Here is a 21399-nt window from a genome sequence, read left to right as displayed (position 1 = left end):
CCAGTGCAATTTTCAGAGTATCTTCTGACATCCATTTTGGTCTTTTCTTCCTCTTCTGTCTTTGCAATGACCATTTGCACTCTTCCTGGATGATACCCTTGATATCCTCCCACAACTCATCTGGCCTTCGCTCATTAGTGTTCAAAGCCTCAAACCTGTTCCTGATGTAAAAGAATTGATTTCTGGGTTCTCTATACTATTCCATTGATCTGTGTGTCTGTCACTGTACCTGTACCATGTTGTCTTGACCACCACAGCTGTGCAGTATGACTTAAAGTCAGATGTGTGGTCAGTTTATTTGGAAGAAATACAGAGCTAATAATTCTGAGAAATAAGAATTATGAGACTTTGTTTCATATGAAATGTCATGTTTGGATGGACAGATCAATAGAGAAGGTTGTCATACTTGAAAAGAATCAAGCTTAAGAAAAATGAAAACCCTCAAGCTGATGGCTTCAACAGTGAGGTCAACCATTGTAAGGATTGTTAGTGTGGCAAAGGATGAGGCAGTGTGCATGCATTCTGTTGTACTTTCAGTCACTATGAATCTGAACTCAAACAGGGTACCTATCACCCCCACCAAAAGTATTGATCTCAATTATGCATTTATTTTAATAGGATTCATTTTGATGAATCTAAACTGTAAGGTCGCTGAGGAAGGACAGAACCCAGTTCAAGCCAAGAAAGTTTATTGAGAAGAAAATGCAAGACTGGCTCTCAAACAGGAAACCAACCCCCACTAAAAGTTAAAGAGGGGTTTTATATTCTCTTACAAGGAACTTCCAGAAGGGGATGCTCAGAGATGCTTCTTACAAGATAAGGAAGTGGGCTGGGGTATCAGATAACTATTTCTGGGAGAGGGGGTACGTTGGTTTCACATCCTTGACGGAGAGAAAAAGCACAGCTGCTGTTTCCTGTGATTGGATTCTTTCAGTAGCCATTGTGGGAGAGGAAGGAAAGGGCTCTGCCATCCTCATAAAAACTATTATGAAAAGGAAAAAAAAATTGAGGAAAGATGTGTTGGATGCCCCAAGAAAAGTAAAACATTATTAAAACATTATCTCAGCCTATAATTTGTATTGCTTTTCAGACAGGGAAAAAGAAATGTTAATTTTCATTGGCTATTTATTTATCTCCGCAACAGTCCTTTGAAGTTTTGCTAGCAGTTTTATAGACAAATTTATAGAGATTAGGTATCTTGAATTAGATAACACAGTGAATTTTTAAATTTGATTTTGAACAAAATCCTTTGGAAAGCAAATTAATGAAACTACTATTGGTGCACTTTTTAAGTAGTAGTTTATTCACAGAACTCAAATGTGTTGTTATTCAGACAAGATTCTTTCAATTTCCCTCATCCGACTAATGGTACACTTTAATTTTTAATAGTAGATTTTTCTTTCCAATGCTGTTTTTCGCTTAATACATCTTAATCAACATTCTTAGAAGTGGGCGAAGATGCTCTTTGATGTCACAGTCATTGTGTCTGAAAATTGCCATTTAGTTTCCGTATGTCCTGGATTTTTGCAAAATGAGTATTTCAGTTCCTCACAACCCACCTGATGCTGTAGAACATTCTTTATAATGAGAAAATAGGCCTATTGATTTGATGTTGGGGAAAACAATAAAAAGAGGCACCAAGTACTCATCCTCCTCCTCTCTCATCATCTGTGTAGGATTCTCTCACAGTCCAAGCATTCTTTGCTTCAGAATGGATAGGCCTGACAAAGAATACAGTGTTAATGCTTTCTCAACTGCTCTGGCCCCCTCTCAGAGCTCCGCTTCTGGGGACAGAGAATGCCATCAGGACAGAGCTGCTGCTGTCCACCCACAGCAACTTAGTCTGTTGTCAGGTTCCAGACCGCTTGAAGATTGCTCTGGAGGTCTGTCCAGATTCTGGCGTCCTCTGATTAAAGTCTAACGAAGGGAAAGGTGGGCCTATACCATCTAGTTTTCAAATATTTATTTCATTGGTTCTGCGGTGGTTTTGAAAGAAAGCTTCCTTTATATTTCTGGAATGGAGACATTATTTAAAAGTGAACACAAAATACACAGCCTCATCTTGCTTATATCCAAAGTTAATACCCTTGGTACGAGCAGTCAGGAAATGAGACACATTGCATTGGGAAAATCTCCAGTTAGGGACCTTTCCAAATTAATGAGGAGTAGTGATCTTAGTTTAGGGACTAAGGTGCATCTGTCAGGCCATGGTTTTTTCAATTATACATCTGAGACTTGGATAGTGAATAAAAGTGACAGAAAAATAATTGATGCCTTTGAGCTGTGGTGTTGGAGAAGAGCACTGAACATCCATGGATGGCCAAGAAAGTGAACAGATATGCCTTGGAGAGGGTGCAGCCAGAGTGCTCTTTGGAAGAAAGAATGATTAGATTTTGCCTCACATACTTAGGACCTGCTGGAGAAGGACATGATGCTGGGAAGGGTGGTGGGTTGGCAAAGGAGAGGAAGACCGTCAACCAGGTGGATTGACAAAGTGACTTCTACAATGGGCTCTCGTTCATCAGGAAGTGTGAGGACGGTGCAGGACAGGACTAAGTTCAGATCTTTTGTTCATAAAATCATTATGAGTCGTACTCTACTCGTTGACACCTAACAACAACAAGAAGTATTAGTTTTGTTAAGTAGAAAAGTGCTATGTATTACAAAAAGGAGTTATCTATGATTCTCTTTTTTGGAAATTCAGTATGTCTCTACTACTCTCAAATTTTTTTTCATCCTCCATTTCTCTGCATTTATCACATCATCATCTTACCTAAAATTGCTAAGAATTTCTACTTTTGAATTATTTGCTTCTGTATAATTAACTCTTCTGCATGCTCCTGCCTTACAGCCTCGCTTCTTTACTTGTGGCCTTCTAGAAAAGTATCTACAGATGATATGTGGAGAGGAGAAGGAATACATGATACCTCTTTTTGCCTTATTCTCTCTCAATGTACATCAGGACATTTGATGTTTAATTAAAATGTTATTATGTACTGTTGAGTCGGGGTTGGAACTGTGTGCCTTTGGATTAGTAGCACAATCCAGTCCTTACCACTTAGTGACCAGAGCTCTTTAGAAAATTACAGTGCTGCATCTGATATCAAATGATTTTTTTAATCTAGATAATCATCAACAAAAGTGAAATGCTTATTAATCTATAACATTTTATAATGATAAACATTATCTAACTTGTATCTCCTTATTATCCTCAGAACTCTCTTAACTGTACAAGAAGATGAAATTAATGTTTCCCCTGGACCCCTGGGTGGTTGTGTATATGTAGTGCTTAGAAAAGTCTCTATCCCATTGCCATGTAGCTAAAACAGACTTTTAGGTGACCCTTCCAGTGAGTTTTCAGAGAATAAATTACATGGGATTTCCCATCTTTCTCCCTCAGAGTTGCTGGTGACCTTGAACTAACATAGAGGCACCACATTAGCAGTGGGACTTTCTAAGGGCTACATAACCAACAGCTCCTTACAATATAAGGTGTTATTAGATACCATAGAGTCAGAACTGCAAAGCAGCTGGTGGATTTGAACTGCCTGCCTTTGGGTTTGCAATGCAACTCCTTACCCTGGGGCATCAGAGTTCCCAAATTATAGGTGTTGTTGTTGTTATTGTTGTTATGTGCCTTTGAGTTGCCTGTGACTCATGGTGACACTATACAACAGCCCTAAATCCTGCTGTATCCTGTGCCAACGTTATTGTCACTGACACATCTATCCCCTTACCCTAGTCATTTAATCACTCCATCTCTTCGAAGGTCTTCCTCTCTGTCTCTATCCCTCCACCCTCCTAAGCATGATGTCCTTCTCCAAGGACTGGTCCTGCCTTGTGACCTGTCCACAGTATGTCAGATGAAGCTTCAGAATCCTTGCCTCCAAGGTACAGCCAGGCTTAACCCTCTCCAGGACCAACCTGTTTGTTCTCCTAGCAGTCCATAGTATCTTCAATACTCTTCTCCAGCACCACAGTTCAAAGGCATCAATTCTCCTTCTATCATCCCTAGTCATAGTCCAGCTTTCTGATGCATAGCAAGTGATTGCAGAGACGATGGCATATATCAGGTGCACTAGTGACATAGTCTATATGTAGTTGCACTGCTAACCTAAAGGCATTGCTTCTCTGGCTGTTTCAAATCCACCATCTACTCCACAGGTCCTCCTCTCCTGTGATTTACAGCCTTTGAAAACCTGTTGAAAGATCAGTTATGAGTTGATTTCTCTCCATAACATCAAGTGAATGAGAAAATAGTGAGAGTAGCACCTATGCTGTTGATAAGTTTCTGCTCAAAATTTGATCCATTTGTGGTAATTTTGTTTAGGCTTTTTATTTAAAGTTATCAAGTTTTTCCTAGAAAATAAAAAGGCAAAACCATAGAGCTAGGCTGTGGTTTGGAGCTGTGGTGAGAGCCTAGAAAAGAACTGGATAAAGCCCAGACATCCACACTTCTTTTCCTGCCCCGCCATCTAGTGGAGCAGCATGCATGTATGCATGTAGTACCTGCAGACAGAGAGAGAGAGAGAAGGAGAGGAGAGGAGGGGGGGGGAGAGAGAGAGAGAAACAGAGAGAGAGAGAGGTGTGATTTTAATGAAAGTTTACAGAAAAGTTGGATTTTAATTCATTCCTTATCACACTTTTTCATCCCTACTCCACCCAGTTTACTTTTTAAAAAATTCACTCATTGTTGCATAATTTCCTTTCTCCCTCTTACCCCTCCCCCAGTCCACTTTGCTGTGTTAAATCTTATTCTTGACTGTTGTCGTGCAAATAATGCCTAATGATATATTCTTTTTAAACAGTTCTTTCTTTCATCTGTTCCAATGCTGTGTTCATTATTTATCCCCTTTTCATAATTTACCCCAACTCTTATGTCAGTCAGTCCTATTATATATTAGTGATATTATGCAGTATTTGTCCTTTTGTGACTGAGATGTTTCACTCAGCATAATGCCCACCAAGCTCACCCATGTTGTGTTATATTTTATGAGGTCCTTGTTTTTCAGTGCTGCATTGTATTTTATTGTGTGAATATACCACAGCTTTTCTATCCATTCATTTGGTGATGGGCACTTGGGTTGCTTCCATCTCTTTGTTATGCCAATAATGCAGCAATAAACATGAGTATGCATGTATTTGTTTGGGTGGAAGCTCTTATTTCTTTGGGGTATATTCCTAGTAGTAGAATCGGGGTCAAATGACAACTTTTAGAGAAATCTTTGTACTGTCTTCCATAGTGGTTGCACCATTTTATACTCCTACCAGCAAGGAATAAGGGTTCCAGTCTCTCCTCTCCAACATTTGTTGTTTGCTGCTCTGCTAAACTTTGCTGTTGTTACTGTGGTGTGATAATATCTCATAGTTGTTTTTATTTGCATCTCTCTTGAGAACTAGGGATTTTGAACATTTTCTCATGTATTTTTTGCCATCTGCATGTCTTCTTTGATTTCTTTAATGAAGTGTCCCTGTCCTGTGCCCATTTTGCAATTAGGTTGTTTACCTTTTTCTTGTTAAGGTGCTAGAGTGTTATATAAATTTTACATGTGTGTTCCTTATCAGACATGTTGTTGTTGTTAAGTGCCGTCGAGTCTCAGATCATTACCAAATATATGTTCCCAGTCTGTGAGTTTCTTTTTTACCCTGTTGAAGAAGTTTTTTGATGTTCATAGGGAAATCTTACTATACACCCGTAGTGGTCAAGACAGTGTGGTACTGGTACAGTGACAGACACATAGATTAATGGAATGGAATTCAGAACCCAGAAATCAACTCAGTTACCTACGGTCAACTGAATTTTGACAAGGAGATGAAATCAATTAAGTGGGGAAATGAAAGCATATTTAACAAATGGTGCTGGCGAAATTGGAAAACTAGCTGTAAATAATTCAAGGAAAACCCATACTTCACACTGTACACAAAAAACAACTCAGAGTGGACCGAGGACTTAGAAGTAAAACCAAGGACTATAACCTTCATTAGAAAGAAAGCTTGAAAAAGCTCTAAAAGCCTTAATCCACAATAAGAACAGTCTTCCAAGCATCTTGAAAAACCTACAACCCAGAGAGAATAAAATAGATGAATGTACACTAATTTTAAAGGTTTCAGTGGATGCTTTTCTTGTGACACCTGTCTGTGCAATGCTGGCTGACATGTAAGTATCCTTTGATGAATTAAAGCCAAGAAGATAAATCTTTAAAATATGCTGAATGCAAGATTACAGCTAACATTTCCAAAATCAAAGTAATAGGAGAATTTTAATCTTCTAAATATTAAAATTAATTCTAAAATGGAAGTAAATAAAATTAATTTGCACTGGTAATGAAATGGATAGATATAACAGCAGTAAAAAATAAAATTCAGAAATTAGCTGGGAAGAAACCTCTTGAAATTAGAGAGGAGAGAGTGGCTAGAGGAAAGGAACTCCTAGTAGCTTGGTAGATAAGGAGCTGTAATTCCAACACAGTGGCAGAGAGTTTGGATCCACCAGCTACTTCTTAAGAGAAAGATGGGCAATCTCCTATGCAATTTATAGCCTCTGGAAACCCACTGATGGCCAGCTATGGTTGGACCCTAGAGGAGGAAAAAACAGGGTCGACAATGAGTTGGTTTTGTGATGTATGGAATAGGGCATCAGTAGAGAGTCAAACTGAAAGATAGTTGCAAAACCATATTTGTTGTTGTTGTTATGTGCCGTCGAGTCGCTTGCGACTCATAGCAACCCTATGTACAGCAGCCCTAAACTCCGCTCTGTCCTGAGCCAATCATTTAGCATGTAAAAACTAGATTCAGTTATCCTTTATGTTCAAATTAGTTAACACTGTTAATATCCACCAGCTACTCCATCAGAGACACATGAGCAATGTTCTTCCATGCAGTTTATAGCTTCTGAAATCCTGCTTGTGAGTCAGTTGTTGGTCAGTTCCATCTCAACAGCACAGAGTAACAACATGTTATAATAGAGAGTATCTTATGATAGAGAGTGCTGGTTGGTGACTTAGTGGTACGGAGCTGTGCTGTCAACTCAAAGGCACATGGTTAGAATCCAACTTTTGACTCTCCCAGCTGCTACACAGGAGGAAGATGGGCATTCTTCTTGTGCAATGTACAGACTCTGAAAACCCACTAGAGAGTAGTCTCTTATGATGAATTGGTTCCAACTCCAAAGCAATGAAAGAGAGAGAGGAATTGAACTCACAGAGTTGCTAAGTGGATTTGACCGCTAGTCTTTTGGTTACCACCCAATGCCTAAACCTTCAGTTATACAGAAGACTTTTTGAGCTGTGTTCACCAGGTTGTGCCTAGAAATCTGGAGAGCAGCTAACTGGCTAACAAATTGGAAGAGATCCATATTTATCCCCATTCAAAAAAAAAAAAAGTTGACCCAGTGGACTGTGAAAATTATAGACCAATATCACTAATATCTTATGTAAATAAAATCCTGCTAACGATTATCCTAAAACAGTATATCGACAGAGAACTACCAGAAATACAGTCTGGAAATAGAAGAGGACGTAGGCCTACAGACATTATCACCACTATCAGATGGACCTTGGCTGAAAACAAAGAGTGCCAAAGGGATATCTGTCTGTGTTTCATTGACTATGCAAAGTCCTTTGACTCTGTGAATCACAACAAAGTGTGAGTAGCCTTGAGAAGAATGGGAATCCAGAAAACTTGATTGTGCTCATGTGAAACCTATACTTGGACTAGAAAGCAGTCATTAGAACAGAGTAAAGAAACACTGTATGGTTCAAAATCAGGAAAGAAGTGTGTCGGGGATGCATCCTGTATCCATACCTTTTCAATCTGTATGTGGAACAGATCATTTGGGAGGCTGGACTTTATATGAGAAGGAATGGAGCTTCAGGATTGGAGGAATGCCATATACATTAATCTGTGGTATCCAGAAGACACAACCTTGCTTGCTGAAACTGAGGAGCACTTGTCAAGAACTGTCTTTTTCAATATGGATTGAAGCTCAGTATAAAGAAGACAAATGTTCTCACCACTGGACCAATTAGCAACACCATGATAGAACATCAGAAAGCTGGACAGTGAATAACAGTGACAGAAGGAGGATTGATTCCTTTGGGTTGTGGGGGTGCTGGAGAAAACTATTGAACATCCAAAGAATGCCAAGAGAACAAACAGCTCTATACGAGAGAGAGGATGAAACCAAGTTTCTCCTTGGAGGCAAGGATTTTGAAGCTCCATCTTACATACTTTGGGCATGTGGCCAGAAGTCCGTGAAGACAAACATCATGCTCAAAAAGGTGGAGGGATAGCGCAGGAGAGGAAGACCTTAAATGAGATCGATTGACAAAGTAACTCGGGTAGTGGGGGTAGGTGTGTCAGAGTCAGTGAGACTGGCTCAGGATAGAACAGGTTTCAGAGCTATTGTACATATGGTCACTGTGAGTTGCATGCAACTCAATGGCACATAACAATAATAATATTCTTAGCTGTTGCTGTTAGATGCTTTGTAGTCAACTCTGACTCTTAAGTGATTCTTTGAGCAACAGATATGAACTTTGCCCCATTCTGAATCATTCATTCTAACTCATGTTCGAGCCCTCTGTGGCAGTCATGCGTCAATCAGTCCTTTTGGAAATTTTACACACAGCTTATTTATATCTTCTTCCTGTTTTTCACAACTCCTTTCCCAGAATGCTGTCACTGTCTAAGCATTCCTCCTGAACGTCTGCCCAAACCTTACCTATAAGGAATTCTCTTATACTTCCTTCAAGACAGATTTGATTGCTCTCTTGACAGTCCACAAGATATTCAGTATTCTTCTCCAGCACCACAATTCAAAGACATCAGTTCTTCTCCCTTCTTCCTTATTCATTGTCCAACTTTCAGATGCATAGAAAACAACTGAAAATACCAAGTGCTGATCAAGGGCATCTTACTCTTTGAACTGACATCCTTGTTCTTTAAAACTTCAGAGCACATATTTACTCAATGTAATGCAACTTAAATTTTTAAAATTATTTTTAATTTGTTTGCATACAATAATATATATATATATAGTGTTTTATACAATCTTTCATTTGCTTTCTGGTTCATACATTCATTAATAAACATTATATTTTATAAAATTAATTACTATTCAGGGAGAAAAGTACAACAATGAATGAATGGAAATCCAAAATCTCTATCTATAAATGTTCATTAAAATTAATTTAAAAAATTACTATTGGTCTATGACTATTATGACCCTATCTTTTCGAGTCCCTATTCAGGGAACTCTGGTGGCCTATTACAACAAGCTGTGCTGGAATCCTGAAGGCATGTGGCTCGAGGATACCAGCTGCTTCGTGGGAGGAGGATGGGCAATTTCCTCCCATACAGTGAACTGCCTCTGAAAACCTGCCATATGATCAGCTATTGGTCGGTTCTCACTTTATGGTACACAACCACAGCTGCATAGTATTTCATTGTGTGACTGCACCACAGTTTCTCCATCTGTTCACTTGTTGATGAGTATGTGGACTGTTTCCATTTTCTTCCTTTTGTAAACAATGCTGTTGTCAGTATAGGTATACATATCCCCATTTGTGTCTCAGTTCTATTTTCCTTGTGGTATTTTACTTGCAGTGGAATAACTTGGCTATATGGAATTTCTATATTGAGCTTTTGAGAAAAAGCCAAACTGCCTTCCAGGGTGGTTGTACAATTCTACAGTCCCACCAGCAGTTCATGGGAGTTCCAGTCTCTCCACATGCTCTCCAACATTTATTGCTTGCAGTCCTGTTAAACTTTGCTACTTCTCCTAACGTGAGATGGTATCTCATTGTTTTGATTTACATTTCTCTGATTGCCACTGATTTTGTGCATTTCTTCATGTGTCAGTTGGCCACCCTGATGTCTTCCTTTGGGATTCCTTTTCCAATGGAATAGAATTGAGAACTTAAAAATTAAACCATCTACTCATGGCCAATTGGTATTTGACAAGAAATCCAAAGACATCAAACAGGGACATGACAATCTCTTCAAATATGGTGCTGACAAAACTGGACATTTACTTGCATAAAACTGAAACAGGATCCAAAGCTGACAACATATTGAAAAAGCAACTCAAGGTGGATCAAAGCTATAGGCATAAAGCTCAAAACTACAAGGGTAATAAGAGACAAACGGGACCATACTTTGAAGGCCTAGGTGGTGGCATAAATAAGCTTGCAAGTAGAGCCAGTAATGTACAACCAGGAAAGGATAAAATCAATGAATGAGACTTTCTAAAGATGACGTCCCTGTGTGCATCAAATACTTCATCCTGTTGGGTGAAAAGAAACCTACAGACTGGCAAAAAACAATTGGCAATGACATCTCAGTCAAGGGTTTCATAACCAGAGTTCACAAGATGTTATAGAGCCTCCACAAGAAAAAGACTGATAACCCAATAACAACATGGACTAAAGACATGAAAAGATATCTTGATTTCTTGAATGACTCCACCAATAGTATTTATTGTGGATAAAAAAAAATATTTACACCTTTAGTCTTTCCTCCATCTATCATGATGTTGCCTATTGATCCAGTGGTGAGAATTTTGTTTTCTTGATATTGAGATGAAATGCCTATTGAAAGCTGTAGTTTTTAAATTACTCCACCAATAGTATTTATTGTGGATAAAAAAAAATATTTACACCTTTAGTCTTTCCTCCATCTATCATGATGTTGCCTATTGATCCAGTGGTGAGAATTTTGTTTTCTTGATATTGAGATGAAATGCCTATTGAAAGCTGTAGTTTTTAGCTTCTTTAGTCACCACTTCAAATCTTCTTCATGATCTTCAAGCAAAGTTATATTATCTGCATAACATAGGTGGTTTAGAGTTTTCTTAATGATATCCATAATTTGTTGTGATCCTACATAGTTAAATGCAATTGTATAATCAAGAAAAACACAAAAAACATCTGATAATCTCTGCTTTCAGCCAAGATCTAGCTGACATCTATAATGATAGCCCTCATGCCATGGCCTCTTCAGAATCCACTTGTGCTACTAAAATTGTAATGACTCAGCTGTTAGCAGAAAGACTGGGGATTCAAGTCCCCCCTAGAGGCTCTTTGGAATAAAACCTTGGCAGTCTATTTCAGAGCAAACCAAAGCACCATCCATTGAAAAATCTTCAGAGCAGTTACACTCTAACTTTTTTTTGTATACTGTAGAGTTGGAACTGACCTATAGCTGACCCTTCAGCAAGTTTTCAAAGGTGTTAATTGCACAGGAGGAGATTTCCCATCCTTCTCCCTCAGAGCAGCTGGTGGCCTGGAACCATGTGCCTTAGGGATGCAGCACATCTTCTTGCCACTAAGCCACCAGAGCTCTAACTTCAGAACAAGTAAAAGCATTCACCCCAAAGTCCCTGTACGTTTTTAATATATTCTAACACGCTTAAGTCAAACTTAGTTCCAGAGTTACTGGATCTATACTTGAGAGTATTTTTAATAGCGAAATGAACATGCTCCCTCGTGCTGTTCCTTTAAAAATTATCTTTATTGGCTATTCTTGAACATTTTCTTTTCTTAAAAGAGCTTTAAACTCAGCTTTTCACGTCTTGCATCAGTTCTCAATGTATGTAGTTTTAGAATTGATTGTAATTTCCAAATACCTTCATCACATTGATCATTTCTAGTGACACATCTTCGATCTTTTTATTTATCCAGAAATTTTCTATGTGTTTTAATAAAATTTTATTTATGTAGGTCTTAAGTAGCTTGTGTTAGCCTTAGTGTTAGGTATTTAAGAAATGTATTGAGCTTATAAATGCTTCCCTGGGTGGAGGGTTCCAATGTCTTTATTGATATTAGCATACTGATGCAGAAATCTAAAAGACTTATTTTTAATAATGTTAGGTTTCTGAAATTTGGGTCCTTTTGCCTTGGACACTATTATTATAAGATTTATTTGGGATTTTGGGGAGTGCTGTTTACTAAGTCAGTGTTCACTTTATAGTTGATCGGTCTTAAATTTCATGAAATACTACATGTGCCAAAGTATATATGGGGTAGACACCATCTGGCTCTCAAGGCATACCTTCACAAAGGTCCAGTTCCAAAATCTTTGCCATGAATTGACAAATGCAGGGTCCCTTTGTCATCAATTATCTGATTTTCCCCTTGTCAATTATATGCAAATCTCAAACCAATCAATATCCCCATAAAACACCACATTATGAATTTAAGCTAAAGGGTTAGAGATATTGGGAAAAGATGGGTCCAGGAGTAGGAAGCAGTTCACTGTTTCACTTACCTGACTGTGACCATTCACTGGCCTTTTCAATAACCTCCAACTCAGAAAATATTTTGGGCATCATCTTGAGATCTCGTTCTCCCTCCTGAGCAAAGTTGAGAGTTACCTTTTTTAAAAGTAACTGCTTTCCCCAAAGTGAACTGTTGTAAGTGCCATCGAGTCATAGATGACTCATAGCAACCCTGTGAATGGAAGACATGAACACACTTGTATAACTTTCATTGTTTCTCCAAGGTCATAGGGTTTCAGGAGGCAAGCCATTTCTGAAGTGGATGGCACTCCTGCTTCCAAGCTTGTTTTGACTGGAGAGCTCCACTAAACACTGTCCACCATGGGTAACCATTATCACATTTGACTCATCAGTGCCACAATATTCAGCATCACAGCAACCAGAGTTACCTCTGTACAGCAAATGGACAGACCAGCACTATGCCACTTAGAATAATGGGAACAATCTGCCTCTTCCTCAAGTTCCACTGGACTTAAGAACCAAGGCATGGTGGAACCTCCAAGAGCTAAAGCTTTCCCATTGTGTGAACTACAGGAAATTATCTATACTCTTTTCACAACACTTATTTTCTGGTAGGTAGCCTAATGGGTAAGGAGTTAGGTTGCCAATCCAGAAGCAGGTGGTTTGAGATCACAAACTGCTCAATGGGAGAGAGAAAAATCTATTTCTTCTCTTGAGTTGTGTAACCTCTGAGAATCTTTTTGAGATCAACTATGAGTGGGTTCCAGCACAATAACAATGAACAACAACGGTATACTCTTAACTATGGTGAGTGGCAATGAGACAGGGAAAAGTAGCAATAATAGGCTTCAGAACAAAGTAACTACAGTTGAAGTTAATCTTTTGGCGTAGACTTTTGGAACACAAAACCCTTGCAAGTCTCTGTAAAACAAAATGTACTGTAAGGATGTACTGTAAGGCCTGGTGTTTCTATCTGAATGTGAGCTTTTTGTAAATAGAATTGATTTGAATCCAAAGTTTCCTCTTTGAAAAATTGGGTCGTCTTTGTTGTTCTTAAGTGTCACTGAGTTGAGTACAATTCATACCGACCCAGTGAGCAAAAGATTTGAACCCAGTCTTATTCTTACCCTGTACCGTCCTTCTCATTCCTATACACGGCCCCCATTGCCGCAGACACTGTATCAATCCATCTCATGGAGGTTCTTTTTCTCTTTCACTCGCCCTCCACCTTTCCGAGCATGATGTCCCTTTCTAAGGAATTTCTTTTCCTAGCAACATGTACAAAGTATATGAGACTAAACTTCGCCAGCCTTGCTTCCAAGGAGTGCAATGATTTCACGTTAGTGATAAATCACCACATGTAATCAGCTCACTTATTCCCATACAAGCTTTAAGTCTATGGTAAGTGCATCCAGCTTTAAAATAAGTTTGCAATCAATTTGCACTTGTTTCTTTAAATCTAAATAGGATACACTTTACATTTTCTTCACATGTGATATTCTATGTAGGGGCAGAACATAAACTAAAAGTATTAAACCAAAATTAATAGAATCTATTTCTTTGACTGAAGTATAAGCAAATATTTTTCTGAAATTCTTGTTGCTATTAAGTCAGAACCACTTAACTCATAGCCGATCGTCTAGAGGATGTCATAGACTGTAAATCACATGGGAGGATAGTGCCCATCTTTCTCTCATGGAGCAGCTGGTGAATTCACACCACACAACTCCCTGTGGACTCCAAAGGTCCTGATAGGTTTCCTTCCTTCTCAAATAATTGGCCAGTTGAGTCAGCATAAGAGAAGAAGGCCTTCAAAGAGATGATTGACACAGGAACTCTATCAGTGGGCCCAGGTGTGTAGAAAATGATAATGAGATTAACACAGTGCAGGGCAGGATTAAGAGCCATTGTTCTTAGGGTTGTTATGAATTGAATGGTAGCCAACTCAATGGAACATAACAACACCACCACATTGCTCACACAAGAGCTAGAAGAACTGTGCCTCCTTTTCACTATCATTCAGTCCTGGAGTGACAATATTTACAAAGTAATTTTTATCACAAAATGAATGTACTACTTCCCTTTTTCACAAAATGAGTTGTTGTTGTTATGTGCCGTCAAGTCGCTTGCGACTCATATTGACCCTATGTACAACAGCCCTAAACCCTGCTCTATCCTGTGCCAGTCTCATTGCCTCTGACACACCCATCCCGATTAACCCAGTCACTGAATCAATCCACCTCATACAGATTAAATTACTGTCATTAACTGATAAGAAAAAAGAAAACCTACAGACTGGGAACAAACATTTGGTAATACCATCTCAGACAAGACTCTTAAAACAAAAGTTTACTGACAACTCCTGGGCCTCCACAAGAAAAAGACAGATAAGCCAATTGCAAAGTAGGCAAATGACATGGGATGAATTTTCACAGAGGAAGATATTCGAATGGCAAACAGACACATGTAAAAAAAAAAGCTCCAAATCACTGGTAATAAGAGAGATGCAAATCAAAACCACAATTACATACCATCTCACTCCAGGAACAGTGGCAAATTAGCAGGGTAGCAAGTAGTAAGTGTTGGCAAGGATGTGGTGAGAAAGGAACTCATACATTATTGGTGGGATTGTAAAATGGTACAATCATTCTGGAAGGAAGTTTGGCACTTCCTCAAAAAGCTAAACATGGAAATTCAATGTGACCCAGCTATTACCCTGAAAAAATGAGAACTGAGGCACAAACAGAGATTTGTACACCAATGTTCATAGCAGCATTATTCACTATCACAAGAACATGGAAACAACCAAGATTTCCAAACACAAAGGAATGGATTGAGAAATTATGCTACATTCACACAATGGAATACTATGCAGGATGCAGGAGGAATGATTTTGTAAATTATTGCCTAACTTGGGAGCGACTGGAGAGCATTATGCTGAATGAAATAACTCAGCCCCACAAGGATAAATATTGTGTAAAACCATTAATGTAGAATGAGTATAAGGATCCAAGAGGGGTGGGAGAGGGAAGAAGCAGAGGGATGAGGTTGTGCAGGAGGAGGAGGTATTCAATTTGATGGGGGTGGGGTGATGTGTATTGAAATAATTTATTCTCAAAAACAATGTATTTGAAGAATATGTTCTTAAAAACAATATATTCAAACTTTGTAAATAAACTAGTAGAAAATTTAAAATAAAATAAAATAAAGAATACCTTGCTTGCACTTTGAAAAAAAAGAGGGAGAAGAATATAAAGATATCTGAGAAGCCTTAACTTTCATTTAAATACTTAATATTGAGCTACATAGAGATGTCACTGTAAGGAAATGTATTGAACAGTGAACCCAAGCCATACCTCCCTGTTGGTTTTGTGGTTAATGTTGGACACGCTCTCCCAAGCTGCACAGCAGGTTACTCTGAAGCAGTATGGAATGCAAAGACATGGATGGCACAGTCATGGCAATAACTCTTTAATCTCAAAGGAGAGACTCACAGGGTGTGTGACCTGTTAACTGTGACATCTCAGTCTGTCCATGATGAGCAGAGAATGTAACCTGTCGCCTGCTCTCATGACTGCCTTATGGCAGAGGTGGTGCTGGTGTTCGGCTGCGTGACATGGTTTTGGTAGTATTCACGTGGGAAACTAAAGCTGGGTGGTGTGGGCAGTTTATTATAAGGGAGGACATACCATAAAAATAAGCTTGTAATTACAGAATAAAATCAAGAGAGGGTGGTGGCACTTAAATTGTTTTTATTTTCAATACAAATTCATAATACAACTGATTTGTTAACGTATCTTCCTACAAAATAAATAGCAGCTATTTCAGAGTTGCCCCTAAACCCACCTGTTATGGCACAGAGTCTATGGGCTGTATAAAGACCTACCTAAAAATGTACTGTGTGATGACACAATGAAGAGAGTGACCATTGGAAAACCCCCAGAACTCCTGCCTGCCAAACTGTACACCAACATGATTTCTTTTCTGTGTGTGTTTGGTAGATATTTAGAGATAGTTAGTTCACTATGACACAACCCTGCTTGCTGGAACTAAGGAGGACCTCATGCACTTGCTGCGGAGGGCCAAGGACTGCAGCCTTCAGTATGGACTGAGGCTCAATGTCAAGAAGACAAAGATTCTCACCACTGGACCTGTTGGCAGTGTCACGATGGATGGCGAAGAGATTGAGATTGTTCACAGCTTCAATTTGCTGGGCTCCACAGTCAACACTCTTGGCACCAGCAGTCAGGAAATCAAAAAGCGTATCGCGATGGGAAAGTCTGCTGTTAGGGACCTCTCTAAAGTACTCAGGAGCAACAGTGTCTCCCTGGAGACTAAGGTGCACCTGATACAGGCCATGGTCTTTGCAATCGCTTGTTATGCATCACAGAGTTGGACAATGACTAGGGAGGACAGAAAGAGAGCTGATGCCTTTGAGCTGCAGTGCTGGAGAAGAGTACTGAATGTACCATGGACTGCCAGGAAAACAAGCAGATTCATCTTGGAGAGGATTAAACCAAGCTACTCCTTGGAGGCAAGGATTCTGGGGCTTCGTCTGACATACTTTGGACACGGGTCCTTGGAGAGGGACATCATGCTTGGGAGGGTGGAGAGACAGCAGGAGGGGAAGACCCTCTATGAGATGGATTGATTCGGTGACTCGGGTAATCGGGATGGGTGTGTCAGAGGCAGTGTGGTTGGCGCAGGACAGAGCAGTGTTTAGGTCTGTTGTGCATAGGGTCGCTATGAGTCGCAAACGACTCGGCGGCACATAACGACAAAACAAGAGTTCACTAGGTCTTTGCAACTGTTAGGTCTTTTAGTCTCTTTTCAGCCATAGGTTATAGTATGAGATTTTGGAAATGAATTTGTTAAGTTCAGTACAAGAATAATAGTGTCCTGGTTGTTGTTTCCAAGTTGATTCTGACCTCATGTACCAGACTAAAACTACACTCCATTGAGTTTTTTTATTAACTGTTTTTCCTCCTATGTAGATTGTCAAGCCTTTTTTCCTCCAAAAGCCCCGAGTGAACCCTAATGGCAGCCTTTTCATTAGTAGCTTAATTTGTTAGCCAGTAAAGCCATACTGTTGTTGGTGTTAGTGCTTTTGAATCACATACAATGCATAAGGACCCTATGAAAAACAGATCTGACCCCTGTCCTGTCCTGTACCATCCTTATAATCTCTGACACACTCGAACGCTCGAGCCTATCATACGGTCACAGTTTCAAACCACTTAGTTGAGGGTCTTCTCTTTCACCATTCTCCCTTTCCAAGCATTATGTCCTTCAAGGAGCAGCCTCTCCTAACAACGTGGGACACAATTAGCCCATTCATATTATAAAGATTTTTCAGGAGAAGAAGGTATTGTTTGTGGCGTGTGTTCAAATCATACAGGGATATTTTGATAGCTCAATCCAGAGGATGTTGCACTGCCAAACGAAAGGTAGGTAGTTCAAATCTATTAAGTGTTCTAAGAGAGAGGAATAGGCAGTTTTTTCCCATGCTAAATTAACCTTCAAAATCCCTCAAGAAGGTCAGCTATGAGTCAGTTCTGACTCAACAGAAATGAGTTGAGAGAATTTTAATGCATGTATGAATTATATCCTCCTACCTGTTTTATCTCTGATCATGTGTATATCAACCATCACTTACTCATTGCCATCAAGTTTTAACTCATTCATAGCTGACTCACCATTGATTTTTGGAAGCAATAACACATAGGGGACAATATTACCCATCTTTCTCCCATGAAGTTGCTGGCAGTTCCAAACTTCCTTAAAGCCGTGGCTTTTGGGTTAGCAGAGCAATTTCCTATGAACTCTGACACCAGAACTCCCTGTATGGACCATCCATTTCAATTATTTTACTTCTCTCTAATATCTTTAGATCTTTAATTAATGAATGTTCATCCCTACTAACTAGTGATCTTACCTAATTAGTGATTGCCCCCTCTTCAGTTGACTTTGTCATGTGACATATTTTAAAACAAGAACATGTCTACAAGACAAAATAGCATGCTCTCGTCTTTTCTATTGTTTAAGAAAAATACCTGACAGCATTTTCCACTCCTAATGGAATTGTTGTTCACACTGAGATCTCTGTGAATTCTATTGGTCTTTCAACTGATTAACTGCTGCATTTTGATTGACAGGATCTGCAGAGGTGGGTAAATGGTGCTAATGAGCATGGCTTTGTGCTTGTGTCTTTCGGAGCCGGCGTCAAGTATCTTTCAGAGGACATTGCTAACAAATTGGCAGGAGCTCTGGCCAGATTGCCTCAAAAAGTGATTTGGAGGTAAGGTAATAATACAGAAGGTTTCTTTGCTGTGGATTTTCAGAACATCTTTGTGTGGCCCGCAGGCCCCAATAAAGCATCTCACATTGATTCCTTGACTTTTCATTTTGTTTCTTAGTATATTGGAATCTGGGGATAAATTTGTAAGAGTCTGTGATGGATAAAGTATAGGAGGAAGATATGATTAGATTAGCAGTGATCTATCCATATGTGAGATGCATTTTTATGTTACTATTGGATTTATACCCTCATTTATCCTTCTAGTGTTTGTTATTACTTTATAAAATATAATTATAATAATATGCATGTCACCATATTATTTCAAATAAGTTTTAAGTGAGGTATAGAACAGAAGATGGACAGATAACTCATTCATGGACCATTTTAGTCTCAAGCTTAGTCTCATTTACAAATGCTTTCAGCTTCTTTTAAGAGACCAACGCTTTAAAAACTCAATCACTTATCAGCTAGCTCTAGTTAAATCTGCCCAACAAATTGACCCCAATTTTATTGGAAGCCAAATGTGTGACTCCTATTGTGCTGGAAGGTTATAGCAACCAGAAACAGCAGTTACATTATTACTACCACAGTTGGGGGTGGGGGGGGAAGTATAGCTCACATGTGTTGCCTCAGATTTAATTCTGATTCTTGCTAAGTCATGTGCTACAGAGTAGAACTAGTATGTAGGATTTAGGGTGTTTGTTTTGTTCTTTTTTAAATTGAAATCTTAACAGAAGCACTTTCCAGAGCCTTTTCTACCAAATTTTGGATTATCAACAGAACATCACTCATTTGTGTGTGCTTCTTACAATTCTTCCCTTACAAGTAATTGCTATGTGCCTTTGAATAGACTATGGCTCATAGTGACCCTATGAACAGCAGATCCTAACTTTGGCCCTGTCTGGTACTATTATCAAGATATCTATCATATTCAAGCCACTGTGGTGCTCACTTTGACACTTCGTCTCTGAATAATATGATTTTCTTTTATAATAGCTGTATACAAATTATATCCTGATTCTCCTTAAATAAAAATATATTATATGCTGACCTTTCAAAACTTTCCTTTTAATCTTTAAATACTGTTAGATTTTTTCTTAATCTATCAAGTCATCCACTCCAAGTTCTTAAACACATTTTATGGTTTGTCTTTTAAGATGAGAACAGGCTAATTATGTCGGTAGTCCCGTAGAGTTGCTGTTCTCTTGCGTCAGGTGGGAGATGAACGCCTCTTCCTTATTTCTATAAAACCTTCTCATAAGCCAGGCATAGTAAGGATTGGAGGTACTGGCTGTCCAGTTTTGCTCCTCTTTGTCTTTTGTATCCTAGTTTCTAGGTACGGGTGAGGAAGGATTTTCTAGCATAGGCTAACTTAATTGTGTTTTCCACATCTCTGTGTAAAGGTGAGAAATAATAATGAAAAATAGGTCTTAAATAATTTCTTACTCATTCTTCAATCAATGAAACCTTGAAAGCAAAACATTTCCTATTGCTACTCAAACGTAGTTACAGTTTTAAGAAAATGACAAGGATCATATTTCATTTTAAGTCCAATCATTTAATCAGAACATCTGTCTGGGCAAGCTTTGGTTGTGAAAGGTTTATTGTCTGGTGTGATTTTCAGGTTTTCTGGAACCAAACCAAAGAATCTGGGAAACAACACTAAGCTCATAGAGTGGTTACCGCAGAATGACCTGCTTGGTAAGTTGGTGGTGTGTTTGGCACCAAACTTGGCTTTTGGGTTTTCATTGTGTAGACATGATTTTTTAAAATTTTATTTTATTGATTTTAATAACGTTTACAGAGATTTTGGATTTCCATCCATTCATTGTTGCATTTTTCTCCCTGTCCACCCCTCCCCTCCAGTTCGATCTTCTCTTTGAAAAGTAAAAGAAAAATTCTTTCTTTGGTATACGATCTTCCCCCCACCCCAGTACACTCCATTATGCAGCCTTCATTCTGGACTCTTGCCATGACCATAATACCCAATCATATATTGCTTCTAAACTGTTCTCTCCCTTATCTTTTTCAATGCAGTCTACATAATGTATCCAGTTTTTCTCAGTCTCACTCCAACCCTGATGTCATGATTTTTTTAGTAAGTTATTATATGTGCAATCTATGAATGGTTCATGGTATATATATATATTATGTTTTTAATCTATTTTTTTCAGGCCCTAGACTATATATCCATAAGTCCAAAATTGGGAAAATTATACAATGTTAATTGTTTAGGTCAATATAGTAAACTAATAATTTGTCAATTATACTTAATAAGCTATGTAAATTAATAATGAGTTCCCAACAACAAAGCTAGACTTGACTAAGTTTATCAGTTAAAATAGTAAAATAAACACGGTGAAAATAGATTGATATTATAGTTTTATTGCAATGTATCTGATAACCCAGAGACATTTTAAAAAAAATTATTAATTGTTTGAAAATAATGGAATCTTAAGGGCAGGTAGAGTCAATGCATTTTAATTATATTTGCATCACTTGCCTAGATTTTATCTTAAATCATAAGGAGATTTTGAAGTACTTCTTTCATTCAGTTGTTTATACTTTTCTCAAAATTAAAATAAATTTTATTATATCCTATCTTTTAGATATATTTGAACCCAGGTAATTTAACTCTAGCTTATTTTTAAAAAGGTAGTTAAAATGTCAGTTATATTTTATTCATTATCTTCCTAAACCCACAACTGTCAAGTTGATCCCAATTCATGGTGACTATCTATCATACATTTTTCTCCTTGGGAAGAACTGGGAGATGTGAACTGATAACCTCTTAGTAACATGTCTACATTTTATGAATGAAACCGCTATAACTCTTTATCATCCTTTACTGTACAAATTATTA

At 38.4% G+C, this 21399-nt stretch overlaps 1 protein-coding gene across 1 annotated transcript in view; it reads left to right on the top strand.

Annotated features, from left to right (window-relative positions):
* UGT8 (UDP glycosyltransferase 8) overlaps positions 1-21399 on the top strand; it is a 122813-nt gene that overhangs the window by 78631 nt on the left and 22783 nt on the right. Inside the window, exons 2-3 of the mRNA XM_006881070.1 lie at positions 18394-18536; positions 20161-20237. Of these exons, the coding sequence (XP_006881132.1) occupies positions 18394-18536; positions 20161-20237 (220 nt within the window). The remainder of the gene's footprint in view (positions 1-18393; positions 18537-20160; positions 20238-21399) is intronic.

This window comes from Elephantulus edwardii, unplaced genomic scaffold (genome assembly GCF_000299155.1).
Source record: "Elephantulus edwardii isolate Elephantulus edwardi_28Jun2011 unplaced genomic scaffold, EleEdw1.0 scaffold00012, whole genome shotgun sequence".
Taxonomy (NCBI): Eukaryota; Metazoa; Chordata; class Mammalia; order Macroscelidea; family Macroscelididae; genus Elephantulus; species Elephantulus edwardii.
This window is presented reverse-complemented; position numbering and strand designations above follow the sequence as displayed.